This window comes from Bufo bufo, chromosome 7, assembly GCF_905171765.1.
Source record: "Bufo bufo chromosome 7, aBufBuf1.1, whole genome shotgun sequence".
Lineage (NCBI taxonomy): Eukaryota > Metazoa > Chordata > Amphibia > Anura > Bufonidae > Bufo > Bufo bufo.
In genome coordinates this window covers 167,174,407-167,190,003 of record NC_053395.1, presented here as the reverse complement: position 1 = coordinate 167,190,003, position 15,597 = coordinate 167,174,407, and the positions used below count along the sequence as shown (strand labels likewise).

Sequence of the window (15,597 nt, the reverse complement as noted above, 5' to 3'; positions counted from 1 at the left end):
CAGAGGCGTACTAACCTGTATGTTTGTGAATAAAGTACTCATGTAGTTTATATCTCAGTTCATGTAGCTCCATCACTCTGCTTGTCTGTTCTCCTCTGTCTCACACATGCTGCTGCTCACTCCTCCCCCCCACCCTCCATAGACTAGTCAGAATTAAAGCATTTTACAAAAAAAGAATCCATTAGCATGAAGGGGTGGGGGAGAGGTAAACAGGTGATAACAAGAGAATTAGACATTTCTCACTGATAAAACATAACAGTTTCCTTTGGTGGCTTGTACTATTGGTTTATGCAAAATTGTTGGAAAAGTTAGTGACCATTTAGATATCCTGAGCATAGAAGAGAAACTCAAAAAATAATCACACAAAGTATGATTCTAAGTAAAGCGTGCCTAGGAACAGGAACTTAAAAGACTAATTAGAACATACAGTATTGCCAACATTTAGTGCGGATTATAAATTATGATAATTACAATCATAATAATAGGGTCTTTGCTGTGGGTAATGCCCCTAAAGTATAGTATTGGACATATTATCAACTGTAGTTCTTATAATATTAGTGTACAGTGTCAGTACAGTGATAGGCACAATGTCCAAATACTAATGCAAAATGAGTGTGTCAGCCCTTTGATTCTTATGATTGCTGAGGGTTCCGGTGGTTGAACTTCCACTGGTTATAAAATGATTGGGGCGAGATCTATCAAAAATAGTGCAAAGGTAAAATGGAATGGTTGCCCATGGCAACCAACTAGATTTCACCTCTTTCATCTGAATAGTTCCCAAACAACATCAGGTTTTCCAAGCACAATTACATGTTCTATGAGGCCAAATTTGCTGAAAACTATCAGTGCAGACTCCACACCAAAAATCTTTAAAGGGATTCTCCCATTAAAAGAACTTACACTCTATCCGCAGGCTAGGTGATAGGTTTCTGATTGACAGGGATTCTACTAGTGGGGTGGTAGCCAAGAACAATCGTTCGGCTGTCTCTGGCAGCCCCATAGAGCTGAATGCAGTGGCAGGGATTGTGCATGTGTGTCTGCCGCTCCATTTAAACAAGGGAACATCGGACTCCATTCTTGTGATCAGCGAGGGTCCCAGCAGTTGGACCCCCACCAATCAGACAATTGCTACTTGGACAGGGGATCCTATGGCTAGGGGATACGTTTTTGTAATGGGACATCCCTTTTAAAAGAGCCCTGTGATTTTTTATTTTTTTTTCCACTGCGGATTTGAAAGCATTTCTGCTGGGGGTTTGCCATGCAGAGTCAAATCTATGCCATACCCACAGCTAAATCTGTGGTGAAATCCATATGTAAGACATGCATATTTTTGTTGACGATTGCAGCAAAATTCTGAACGTCTGAACTCACACTTGCTATTTGCTGCACTCAAAATACTTTTTGCAAAAACATGAAATCCGTGGCAAATATATCACATTTGCCGCGTCTGAAATTCCCAATTTATTAAAAAAACAAGTTTTATTTTAAAATGAGGATCAGGTTTGGAGTCATTATATTAAAATTAGAGATGAGCAAATTTCTCAAAAATTCCATTCGGCCAATTCTCTGAATTTTCCCAAAAATTCGGTTTGATCCGAATTTATTCATGGCGAATTGCGTTAAAAAACGGCTATTTCCTGGCTGCAGAGAGCCTTTATAGTGGTGTAGAACACTGTGCCTTGCAGTAACACCCATAGGGAGTCTGTTATGGTAGTGAAATAATACTGTGAGTGCGTATGACATGCAGATGACAGGCGTCGCTCTTAGAATCACTGCACACTTCACTTATTTGGGCGGTCACGGTGCCAAAACTGACCAGATAACTCAAGAGTGAACTCAGCCTTACAGGTCAATGTTAGCGCCAAGAAGAAGCGCACTCCTTTTACACCGTCGTCAGCTGATTTCACATAGATGTCTACAGAACCTGTTCTATTAAACGCCTATACAAGTAGAGCCCCCCGACAGAGTGGAGAGGGTGTCAGCAGTAAGTTTGTGTTGACGTCACTGATTATTTTGCCCTTCCTCTGATCTGTCAGAACAATAACCCCCAAAAAATGGATCCTGTCTGTGGAGCAAACGAGGTGCAGAACAGCGTGACACCGCCGTGCCCTGCACATGTAGTATGCTGGAGGGGCACTGTGAATTGTCCCTGCAGTGGCGAGACCTTTGATTGCTAGGGTTTTGTTTTCTCTAAATACTCCAAGTATTACTGTAGTGTCCCACTACGTAAGGGTGGGCACTATTCAACGGTCAATTGGGTCACGTTGTTCTCCACCTTCTGTGGAACATGGTTATGGTATTTTATATTGCATTGTAATGTATAATGTAATGTTATCTCCTGTGTACCAGGCCTGTTAGGGGTGTAGTTCCTCCTCCTAGGCAGTAGAGGGAGCTAGGGAACCCCCTAGTATATATAGTCAGGTCCAGACCAGAGATAGAGGTGAGTAGTCAGCAGCCAGTGTGCACTTTACCCAGAAGGGAGCTGGGAATCAGCTTCTGACATGCAGCTAGATAGCCCAGGCTCCTAGCTTGCCACCAGGGGAAGAAGTTACCTCCTGAGGATAATTAGCACCTTTTAAAAGTACAGTGCAGAGCCATTTTTATCCAGCCAAATAGAAAGCTGAAGGGCAGAAGGATATTTAAAGCAAGAAGATATAGACCAGAGGAAGGTTCTCCTACCCAAGGATAAAGCCAGCAATAGAGCATACGGGCCTTGGTGAAAGCCAGACAGGATCTGAGGAAAATACAGCCTGATCTGTAAGTGTTATTCCCTCTGAGTATCTTGCAAAGACTTTGCCTGCCAATTGTATGAAGCCTGCCTGTATTCAACATTATACATATGGAACTAACTGAAGACTGTAAATAGTTGAACTGTTCAGTAAAAAAAGTTCTGGTTCACTGCAACTGTGTGTACCTCAATTCTTTCTACAATAAATCGGTGTGCCACCGTTACCGGCACTGGCGTCACGAACTTTAAGGGATCTTGCCACAGGCACACTAGACCTACAACACCAAGGGCACCTCACCTACCGCCTGGCCTGGTCCCTATACACAGAGCGTGCCCCAGAGGATCCATGTGCCAACCTCTCCATCACTGCTGTACGCCTGCCCAGGGTATATAGAAACTGTGAGTACCAAGAGCAACCCTCGGTTTGTTAACTACCCCTGTGACCGCACATTCGCTCACCCTGCAGGGCTGCGTACTGCATTACTTCATGGGTTAATAAGATTAAGAGATATGAAAACATTCCATATAAGCAGAGAAATACTGAGGAAAAATTGACAAAAATTTGGGGAGAATGGAACTTTTAATGTTTTCCTGCCTACACTCCCTCATTATCCCCCCTTTTTTCGCATATTGATGGGGGGGGGGGGCGGGGCGGGAGACGCATCACAAGGGAGAGGGTTGGTTGGGTATGAACAGGGGGGTAGGGTTTATTAGGGGAAAAATAATATAATAATGTTTTCTTTTTGGTGAATTGTATTGTTTGAATTTCTAATAAAATGTTAAATAAAATTAAAAGATGAGTAGCATATTACACACTGAGAGTGAAAGGAGCAGGATTCCTCAGCAGTGCAGAGTATTTCAGAAGAGGAGTGTGCTGATCTTGTTGAAGATTGCGGACTGAGTTACAAGGTGGAAAGAGCAGGGTCCCTAGCAGCAGAGTATTTGAGGAGTGTGCTGGAAAGGACAGACAGGATTACTGGTTCTCAAAAAGCTTAGAATCAACGTTGAAAAATATATGGCATCAGAGGTGTGTGAGGACGCCATCACGATAGGACGGGGACACTATCCAGGGCAGATTGTATATGTGGGCGACATACAGAATATAACCTGGAAACAGATTGAAAAATGGGGGCAATACGATCTGATAATTGGCGGCAGTCCTTGTAATGACTTATCTGTTGTTAACCCGCACCGGAAAGGCTTTTATGAGAGGCAGTGGACAACTGTTTTTTGACTTTCCACGATTACTCAATAAAGTGTTGCCTAAGACAGGAGAGACTCGGCCAGTCTTCTGGTTATTCAAGAATGTGGTTGCAATGGAGAAAACATTCCAAAAACAATATCTCTCCACCTGGAGACGAATCCTGTCAAGATTGATGCAAGTGCGGTATCGGCTGCTCATTGAGCGAGATACTTCTGGGGAACTCGGCCTGGCATGAACAGGCCTCTAGTAGCTACAGAAAATGAGAAGACAAAGCTGCAAGATTGCTTGGAGTCCGGAAGAGTTGCAAAGTTCATCAAGATTCAAACCATAATTACCATCCCCTGGTCTCTTCGTCAGGGAAAACATCATGAGTTCCCAGTCATCATGAATGGGAAGTAGGACATCCTGTGGTGCACGGAGATGGAAAGGGTCTTCGGATCCCCCCCCCCCCACACACACACACACACTATACGGACATCTCAGAAATGAACCACTGCTTCCGACAAAAGCTCCTGGGAAGGTCATGGAGCGTCCCGGTCATCCGACATCTATTTTCCCCACTGAGGGATTATTTTGAAAGTGTGTAGAAGCCACACGGGGCGCCCACTCTGCAGAATTAACATGCTGACACAGGATTTTATAATATTACAATATTTTATATAAAGAAAAACAAAAAAATTAAACCCCTTCGTCACCCGGCTCCCAAGTGCGATCAGCTACATCATCATCATCGAGTGCTGTCTGCACGTCACTGATGTCCTCCTCAACCGTCTCTGGGTCTGACCGCTTGCAACACCAGCACCCATGCCACTCTCCTCATCACTTCTTGCCTGCCTAGTGGAGGAAGCGGCGGATATCTCCTCCACATCTTGGCTTGCCAGTAGCTGCTGACTCTCTTCTAGTAGCTCGTCCTCACTGTATAGTGGAGCTGAGCCCACAGCATATAATACTTCTCTGGCTGAGGGAACAGAAAAGGGCAGAGGCAGGTTGAGTACAGGTGAGGACACAGGGCCTGCTCCTGGGCTATGCCAACTAAGAGTTGTGTCTGACAAACCCACCGACTGTTGGCTAGTGGTGTCTGATATCACTTGCGACGAAGTCGAAGATCGAGTCACCCATTCAAGAACAGTTGGGTTGCTGGTCAAGGCACGACCGCTAGCTGACACTGGGAGCTCAGGCCTCTCGAAGTGACCCTTGCTGCCACGGCCCCTTACTCTGCTGCGACCTGTGCCTGCGCCAGAAACATTTAGGCCTCTGCAACTCCTCTGTGCAGGGCCTGGCACTCTGTCTGACATACTGTTAGATCAAATAAATAAAAAGGAAATTAAAACACCCCAAAAAGTCTGTAACTTTCTATCTTCACCACACAACGCCAAATTGTTTTTTTGTGCCCCCTAATACATGCAAAAAAGTGCTTTAGAACATATAACTCCACCGCTGAACGGCAAAGATATATTTTTTTGCCACTAATACAGGCCAAAAAGGACTGTAATTTTCTCACTTCACCATACAACGGCAAATACTTTTTTTTTTGCAACAAATACACGCCAAAAAGGACTTTAGAACATATAACTGCACCTCTGAACGGCAAATAATATATATTTTTTTATACTAATACGCGCCAAAAAGGACTTTAAAACATATAACTGCACCGCTGAACGGCAAAATAGGTCCTTACTTTTTTCAACTTATACACTCCACAAAAGGCTTTAGAACATATAACTGCACCGCTGAACGGCAAATAATATATATATTTTTTCCCACTAATACACACCAAAAACGGCTTTAGAACATATAAGTGCACCGCTGAATGGCAAATAATATATATATTTTTGCCACTAATACACGCCAAAAAGGGCTGTAATTTTCTCACTTCATCACACAACGGCAAATACTTTTTTTAGTGCCACTAAGGCCTCTTGCACACGAACGTATTTTCTTTCCGTGTCCGTCCCATTTTTTTTGCGGACCGTATACAGATCCATTCACTTTAATGGGTCCGCAAAAAAACTGAAGATACTCCGTGTGCATTCCGTTTCCGTTTTTCCGTTCCGCAAAAAAATAGAACATGTCCTATTCTTGTCCGCATTATGGACAAGGATAGTACTGTTCTATTAGGGGCCAGTTGTTCCGTTCCGCAAAATACGGAATGCACACGGATGTCATCCGTATTTTTTACGGATCCATTTTTTGCAGACCGCAAAATACATACGGTCGTGTGCAAGAGGCCTAATACACGCAAAAAAGTGCTTTACAACATATACCGTATTTTTCACCCTATAAGACGCACTTTTCCCCCAAAAAGTGGGAGGAAAATGGCAGTGCGTCTTATGGGGCGAAGGCTGCCATTTTTACAGCGCGGCCGGCTTGTGTATCAGCGAGGGGGGAGGAGGGGCTGGGGGCCGGCCTTTAGTTTTGTAATGGCAGCGGGGCCCGATGCAGTCACTGTATTCTATTGCACCAGGCCCCGCTCACTGTACTAATGCTATCTACTGTAACTGCAGGCATGCAATGGTTAACTATAGATATGTTTGATCCAGCGCTGAGCAGCCTGTACTTACGATCATAGCAGGCTGAAGGCAGGAGGCTGGGCAGGTGGGCACTGACAGCGTAACTTCCTACGTCACGTGCCTGCTTCGCCAACTTTATGAATGAAGCAGGCAGCGCAGGCACGTGACGTAGGAAGTTACGCTGCCAGTGCCCGCCCACCCAGCCTCCTGCCTCCAGCCTTCTATGATCATAAGTACAGGTTGCTTAGCGCTGGATCGGACATATCTATAGTTAACCATTGCATGCCAGCAGTTACAGTAGATAGCATTAGTACAGTGAGCGGGGCCCGGTGCAATGGAACACAATGATTGCACTGGGCCCCCTGCTGCCATTTAAAAACTAGTGTAGATGCCAGCCCCCACCCCCTGTATTGGGGGTCATTCACAGTGGCTGACACTGTTATGGGGGGATCTGTGGATGTCAAATAGCATAAGATGCTATTTATCTGTCATCCACAGATCCCCCCCATAGCATTGTCATTCCATCCACAGATGCCCCCATAACAGTGCCATCCACAGACGCCCCCATAACAGTGTCAGCCACAGACCCCCAAAACAGTGTCAGCCACAGACCCCCATAACAGTGTCAGCCACAGACCCCCATAACAGTGCCATCCACAGACCACCATAACAGTGCCATCCACAAACCCCCATAACAGTGCCATCCACAGACCCCCATAATAGTGTCATTCACAGACCCCCATAACAGTGCCATCCACAGACCCCCATAATAGTGTCATTCACAGGCTACCATTAGTTCAAAGCCCACCAAAAGCACACCTTTTGGTTCAAATTTTTTTTTCTTATTTTCCTCCTCAAAAACCTAGGTGCGTCTTATGGGCCGCTGCGTCTTATAGGGTGAAAAATACGGTAACTGCACCGCTGAACGGAAAATATACATTTTTCATTCAGCGGTGCAGTTATATGTTCTAAAGTCCTTTTAGGCGTGTATTAGAGGCATAAAAAAAGTATTTGCCGTTGTGTGGTGAAGTGAGAATTACATCCCTTTTTGTCGTGTAATAGTGGCAAAAAAATATACATTTTCCGTTCAGCGGTGCAGTTATATGTTATAAAGCGCTTTTTGGCATGTATTAGTGGCACAAAAATATATATTATTTTCCGTTCAGCGGTGTAGTTATGTTCTAAAGCCCTTTTTGGCGTGTATTAGTGGCAAAAAAATATATATTATTTGCCGTTCAACGGTGCAGTTATATGTTCTAAAGCCTTTTGTGGAGTGTACAAGTGGAAAAAAGTAAGGACCTATTTGCTGTTCAGTGGTGCAGTTATATGTTCTCAAGCCCTTTTTGGCATGTATTATTGCTAGAAAAAATTATATTATTTGCCGTTCAGCGGTGCAGTTATATGTTCTAAAGTCCTTTTAGGCATGTATTAGAGGCATAAAAAAAAGTATTTGCCGTTGTGTGGTGAAGTGAGAAAATTACATCCCTTTTTGTCGTGTAATAGTGGCAAAAAAATATATATTTTTTTGCCACTAATACATGCCAAAAAGGGCTTTAGAGCATATAACTGCACCTCTGAACGGCAAATATATATTTTTTTGCCACTAATACACACCAAAAAGGGCTGCAATTTTCTCACTTCATCACATAACGGCAAATACTTTTTTTGTGCCACTAATACATGCAAAAAAGTGCTTTAGAACAAATAACTGCACCGCTGAACGGCAAATAATATATATTTTTGTGCCACTAATACACGCCAAAAAGGGCTGTCATTTTCTCACATCACCACACAACGACTAATAAACCCTTTTTTTCCCACTAATACAAGCCAAAAAATGCTTTAGAACATATAACTGCACCGCACAAGGGCAAATAAGACATATAAATATTTCCTTTTAATAAACCCTGTTAATGGCTGTATCAAACAGCACTTAACAAGAACGGTTTACAGACCTGTATAATGGCAATTTGGATCCGCAGTCAGTGCAGCAAGGTGTAATAGGATTGTTCCTATTACCCAGGCTGTAAACTCCCCTACTGAACCCTGTTCTGCTTCAATACTCCCTATGCTTTCCCTGAACTCCTATACAGGAAAATAAGTTTTAAAGTATTTTCTAGCACTGTCCCTAGCACCTGCTGACGTCTCTCCCTCCCTAGCGCCTGCTGACGTCTCTCCCTGCACTAAGTACACTGGAAAATGGTTGAATCCAAGATGGCTGAGGCTATTTATAGGGCTGTGACATCAAAGGGCTGGCTGGCTGCTGATTGGCTGCATGCATAGCATTGTAGGTGATCCCTCGTTCCCAATGTTCCTTGCTCCATGTCCTAACACGTGCAACAGCCATTTTAGGAAAAAGCATGAGGAAATTTGGATTTGGTGCGAATGAATGGTTTTTCCTGAAATTCGGATGGAATTCCATTTTGTCAACTTCGATTCGCTCATCTCTAATTAAAATCTGACAGGGAATGTCTTGATCCACAAGCCATTTACATAATATTAGTTTATCTGAACGGTGTCCTCTATAAGTTGGAGTGATCCAGTAAAACATGGCAGGGTTGCACCGATTCTTCATGTTCCCCTCTGCTGGACTGCAGAATGCTGAGCGCAAGCTTTGTTTTTGGCAGGCTGCTCTCTCTGGAGTGTTGAAATAGGCTGCAGCGGTGTGATAACAGGCACAGAAGCCTCTGCACATATTTTATTCCCAGACACCAGGCTGTCATACACTGCAGCAGAGGGCAATCTGTTATTCTCTAGGGCTTTTTACTGAATGTTTCCAGCTGGTAAATGGAATAATTTAAGAATATTACAAGTGAAATGTTGACAAACGTCCCTAACAACTAAATGGAGCACATTATAGGGAGGGCAAAAGAGGCAAACGCCCTAGAGAAGGGATGTCAAACACATTTAGCTGTTGCAAAACTACAACTCCCAGCATGCCATGATAGCTGTAGACTGTGCAGGCATGATGGAAGTTGTTGTTAAACAGTTGGAGGGCCACGAGTTAGACATCCCTGCCCTAGAGTCTCCGATTAGGCAACTTCACAACCCTCCTGATGAGGACTCTGAACAGGGCCTATATGCTTAGCTTGAAAACAATGGCCTGTTAGGCTACTTTCACACTAGCGTTCGGGTGTCCGCTAGTGAGCTCCGTTTGAAGGGGGTCACAAGCGGCCCCGAACGCATCCGTACTGCCCTAATGCATTCTGAGTGGACGCGGATCCGCTCAGAATGCATCAGTCTGCCAGCGTTCAGCCTCCGCTCCGCTCAGCAAGCGGACACCTGAACGCTGCTTGCAGCGTTCGGGTGTCCGACTGGCCGTGCGGAGGCAAGCTGATCCGTCCAGACTTACAATGTAAGTCAATGGGGACGGATCCGTTTGAAGATGACACAATATGGCTCAATCTTCAAACTGATCCGTCCCCCATTGACTTTCAATGTAAAGTCTGGACGGATCCGTTCAGGCTACTTTCACACTTAGAATTTTTTTCAAACTATAATGCAGACGGCTCCGTTCTGAACGGATCCAAACGTCTGCATTATAGGAGCGGATCCGTCTGTGCAGACATCAGACGGACCCGCTCTGAAAGGTAGTGTGAAAGTAGCCTTACCTGGGCTTTGCATATCACTGCTACTCAGGAAGTGTATGGCAGTGTACACTGCATGACATTATTTTTAAAGATAAAATACATGTAATGATCCTTTTACACCAGCTAACAATATAGTCTGTTATAGACCATATAGTTACATAGTTAATACGGTTGAAAAAAGACATAAGTCCATCAAGTTACAGCCGAGTTCGGTTCCAGGTTTTAAAGTGGTTTTCCACTTTAAAAACAAAATACCAAAGTTATTCAATGAAGTCTCTCGCGACTTTGCGAATAACTGACTTTGCCTCATCAGAGGCCGTACATGTTAATGCTGTACGGAGACGGATCTCCGTACAGCATTAATCCGAGGTTTTGAGCGAAGCAACTTCGATGTAGCATACGAAGCTCGCTTCGCTCATCACTATTCCCGATAATTGGCCTGTTTGAATAGTGATGGCGATCACACAATGAACATGCTTTTGCTCTTTCAGTGGATAATTGTGTTCTTTTGGCCACCACCCAATGGTCCTTTTACAAGCACAGTCCTTTTAGGCAATTATCGGGTATCAACAAAACATTCCTAATAATTGCCTGATCATCAGCAGAAATGAAGATGCATTTACATCAGCAATCATCTGCTCTGTGTGTGGATGAGTGACTGCTAAAGTGATTGTTTGTCCCCGTAGTTTCATTGCTTCTGGGCAGCAGATCCTTGTTTATACAGGATGATCTGCTGCCCAGAAAATATTATTTTAGGTGCCGGGCAAAAGACACAATGTCCGATGAATGAGCATTTAATTGTTCATCTGGTGATCACCAGCACCTTTTACAAAGCCAATTACTAGGAACGAGTGGTTTTTCAAACTGCTTGTTACTGTTAGGCCTCATGCACACGACCGTTGTTGTGTTCCGTTCCGCAAAATGGGGTTTCCGTTGTTCCGTGATCCGTTTCCGTTTTTGTTTCCGTGTGTCTTCCTTTATTTTTGGAGGATCACCAGACATAAAGGAAAGTTAAAAAAAATCTGAGACAGGTTTGCCATGCAAATGATAGGAAAAAAACGGACGCGGACGACAATCTTGTGTGCCTCCGTGTTTTTTAGAGGTCCCATTGACTCGAATGGGTCCGCGAACCGTTTTCCGCGAAAATAATAGGACAGGTTATATTTTTTTGACGGACTGGAACCACGGATCACGGACGCGGATGACAAACGGTGCATTAGCCGAGTTTTCAACGGACCCATTGAAAGTCAATGGGTCCGCAGAAAATCACAAAATATGGCACAACGAACACGGAATAAAACAACGGTTGTGTGCATGAGGCCTTACTTGTTCACTTTATGTTAGTTTTTTGCAAAGAGTGTGATTTTCATGGCTATCTATAATCTTTGAATATTTTTGTAGCTGTATAATTTTCATCAACTAATCTCCTGACTCTCACAAGAATGGAAGGAAACCCCACAAGACGCTTTGCCCAGTCACCTTCATAGAGCTTTATCTGAACCTGTAACTAAATGTAATTTTCTCTTTAAACTATATTCCTTTGGAATGCTGAAATAGCCTTTTTATAGGGCAGCGGGGGAAGCACATTCATGCCCTCTTGTGGCAAGATCCAGTGTCTTATAAGACTGTACCTATGATAATTTGTCTGAGACTCAACTGCATGCCGAGTTTTGCGGAAATCCAACATTTTTATCCGGGTGCGTTTTTTTTTTAATGTTATTAAATGTATATAAACAGCACATTTACATGTATAACAGAAATGGAATACCACACTTTCATTCTCCATTTTTCCTAAGATCAATTTTACATATATTGGGGTAACTTACATCCTGTAGTAGAGACGGTTTCCATAAAATCATCTCTTATATACCTGAGAACCAGGCTTGATTTTCCCACATCAGCGCTCCCGAGTAGCACCAATTTGAAGCGATTTTCTGTCTGTCTCTCAGAAGTTGACTCCTCCGCTAGTTCCATCCCTATAACATGACACAGTATGAGCCCAGAAGCACTGCGTAGTACCGTAACCTGCAAGCAGGAGGAAGGAAGCAACATGTGCTATAGCTACTTTCTTTGACCCCTGCTTGTTGTCCAGTTGACCATTTAATTCTAACAATACAAGAAAAGTAGGACTGGGCACGCATGCCACACAGAGTAACAAGAGAATATCAAACCTAAAAAATAAGGGATATAAAGAGGTTTTATTAAAGGGGTATTCTGGTAGATAAAAATTATCCTCTATCCATAGGAGATCCACAAGAATAGGTTCCCTGTGCCCTCTGAAATGAGCGGAGCGGCCGGTCGCACATGCATGCTGCCGCTCCATTCATTTCTATGGGAGTTCCGGTGATAGATAAGCGCTCTACTCGGATATCTCCGAGACTCCCAGAGAAATGAATGGAGCGGCCGCACATGTGCCACTGGTCGCTCCGGTCATTTCGGGGGAGCAGCCGGGGGTACGGGGCCCCCATTCTCATAATCGGTGGTGGCCCCAGTGGTAGGAACCCCACCGATCTGATAGTTAGCTACTGGAATACCCCTTTAAGGTTAAAAGGGTATTTTTGTGATAGATATTTATGGTATATCCATAGGATGCGCCATAAATGTCAAAAAGATGCAAGTCTCACCTATGAAACCTGCACCTATCTCCAGAATGGACATGCCCCAGACTGAGGTGGTGGCAACTGCTGCAGTATGTGACTGAAGGTAGAGGTGATGGGGATTATGGAAACAGCGTGCTGTGCTAGGGTATCTGTGTAACTGCCATTAAAGTCATATTCTGAGCGGACACCGAACGGACCCCATTATAGTCTATGGGGTCTTTAGGCTCCATTACGCTCATTTAGGTCTCAGTTATCTGCAGAATCCGTCCTTTCCGTTCTTCTGCTCCTCAACGGAGCCAGAGAGCGGAAAGGAGAAACGGTCATGTGAAAGGGGCCTAAGGGTACTTTCCCACTAGCGGTTTTCTTTTCCTAGGGGCTTAATACCGGAAAAGAACTGATCAGTTTTATCCCAATGCATTCTGAATGGAGAGCATCCGTTCAGGATGCATCAGGATGTATTCAGTTCAGTCTTTTTGACTGTTCAGCATGGAGATAATACCGCAGCATGCTGCGGTTTTAACTCCGGACAAAAAAAATTAACACTGGCCTGAATGCCGGATCCGGCATTTTTTTCCATAGAAATGTATTAGTGCCGCAAATACCGCAATGCCACAGACCGGTAAAAATGTGAAAAAAATATATAACCGATCCGTTTCTCCGGATGACAAATGGAGAGACGGATCCATTCTTGCAATGCATTTGTAAGACGGATCCGCATCCGGATCCGTCTACAAATGCTTTCCGTTTGCGAGCAGATTGCCGGATTACTCTGCCGCAAGTGTGAAAGTACCCTTATACTAAAACATGTGCATAATGATTATAAAGTACAGACTGATATAACACCAGAGATGATTATCTGGGAACTGACACACATAGAAAGGGCTCATGCACACGAACGTTATCTGGTTCCACATCTGAGTCGCATTTTTTGCGGCATGGATGCTGACCCATTCACTTCAATGGGACAGAAAAAGATGCGGACAGCACTACATTCTGTTATATTTGGTGAACAAGAATAGGCATTTCTATTATGGATGACCCTTTTAATTCTGCAAATTGCGGATCGAACTCGGGCGGCATCAGCGTTTTGTTCTGCAATTTGTGGACCGCAAAATACTGCGCAGTCGTGTGCATGAACCCAAAGCCTTTAGTGAGGGGGAGGCTGCTACTAGATATAATACACTGTACAGGATGAGATTTACCAGGAGAAGTATAGTCTATATGGATTAACATAATTAACATTATGCAGGTCTTATTAGCCAGTGTGAACACTACATATTCCCTTCATTTGCACTCCATTGGTGTCCACCCATAGCTCTCCATGGTCCGTCCATCTAATTATAATCCCCAGTAAACTGACCCTCACAAATTGCTAAGAAATGCAAAGTATCGGTATATGTAAAATTTTTAGAGCTAGGATCAGGATACCTGCATATGGTGCATATTTGTATGCAGAAAATCTGTATGACACCCGCACCAAAAGCGCTAAAAAATGCACATAAATCCGCACCATTAATTATGTTTTTTGTGCAGTTTTTGTTTTGGATTTTGTTGCGGATTTTCTGGTTATGTTAACACCATTTAAGTCTATAGCAAACACTACTCTACATAAGGGCTAATGCACACGAACATGTGCCACCCATTCTATGCATTGCACGGGCACCATCCATATGGCTCCCGCAGACAGATGCGGACCCATTCAATTCGAATGGGTCTGTGATCCGTCCGCACCACGAAAAAATAGAACATGTTCTATTTTTTGCTGTGACGGAGGCACGGACAGAAAACCACAGAAGCACTCCGTAGTGCTTCCGTTGGATTCCGTGAATGGGTCAGCATCCGTGATAGGTGCACAAACGGCCGTTGCCCGTATATTGCTGAGACGCTGTTTGCAGGCCAACAATGGTCTTGTGCATGAGCCCTAAGGAGCAAAATGCACAAACAATTGACATGCTGCGTATTTTAAAATCCACACAGCAATTTCTGCACGGAAGAAAAAAGCAAAGTTTACATGAGATTACAATTTTAGATGTATTACACTGCAGTTTTTTACATGTAAGTTTTTCTGCATCGTGAGGTTTAGAACTCATGTTAAAGAAGTTAATTAACATATACTAAAACCTGAAAAAAATCTGTATGAGGGCTCATGTACACAAATGTATTTTTGGTACCCGTATCCAATTCGCATTTTTTGCGAGTCGGGTGCGAGCCTATTCATTTCAGTGGGGCTGCAAAAGATGCAGACAGCACACCCGTGTGCTGTCCACATCTGTATGTCTGTTCCACGGCCCCGCAAAAAAATGGAACATGTCTTATTCTTTTCCGTTTTACGGACAAGGATAGGACAGTTCTATAGAGGGGACAGGACATACTGTTCTGCAAAATGCGGAACACACACAGCCGGTATCTGTGTTTTGCGGATCCGCAATTTGTGGACCGCAAAAAATGGAAACGGTCGTGTGCATGAGTCCTAACTGACTTGTTTCATGTAAGCTGAGAGCACAAGACTAATGCCTCTATAAAAAGGGCACTCGACCACGCTGTGTAGTATATATCATGGTGTATATCTTTATACAAACAATTGCACAAACTGGAGCGCTGGGGTTGTACAACATCACTTTTTATGGTCCTAAATTATCAAAAACTGGATTTCAAGTTTTTCGATTTTGTATAGATTGTCAGCTCACCTGTGCCAGTCACCGGCTGCCCTCACTGCATTGTATGGTGGAATGGCCAAGGACTTAGTAAACTCGTCAGGAATTCTCTAGACTGTGACAGGTATAAAGTCCATAGAGGGAGGTACAAGGAAACTGCAAGTGTATTTTATTTTTTTATTTATCAGTACTTCATCATGAAACCTGTTGCATAATCCCTTACTGACACTGTGGGCAGTCTGTAACGAGGTCAATGACCAATATATGATATATTGTCCTCACAAGCATGGGCATAACTACTGATCAAGGAG

General features: G+C 43.7%; 1 protein-coding gene across 2 annotated transcripts in view; it reads right to left on the bottom strand.

Moving 5' to 3' along the window:
- The window catches only part of RAB17 (RAB17, member RAS oncogene family), a 38,309-nt gene extending 22,940 nt beyond the window's left edge, over positions 1-15,369 (bottom strand). For both annotated transcript variants that reach the window (XM_040439872.1, XM_040439873.1), the window contains exons 1-2: positions 15,320-15,369; positions 11,859-12,008 (exon numbers count right to left, since the gene is read on the bottom strand). In XM_040439872.1, the coding sequence (XP_040295806.1) occupies positions 11,859-12,006 (148 nt within the window). In that variant the 5' untranslated portion in view covers positions 12,007-12,008; positions 15,320-15,369. The remainder of the gene's footprint in view (positions 1-11,858; positions 12,009-15,319) is intronic.
- Positions 15,370-15,597: the final 228 nt, after the last annotated feature.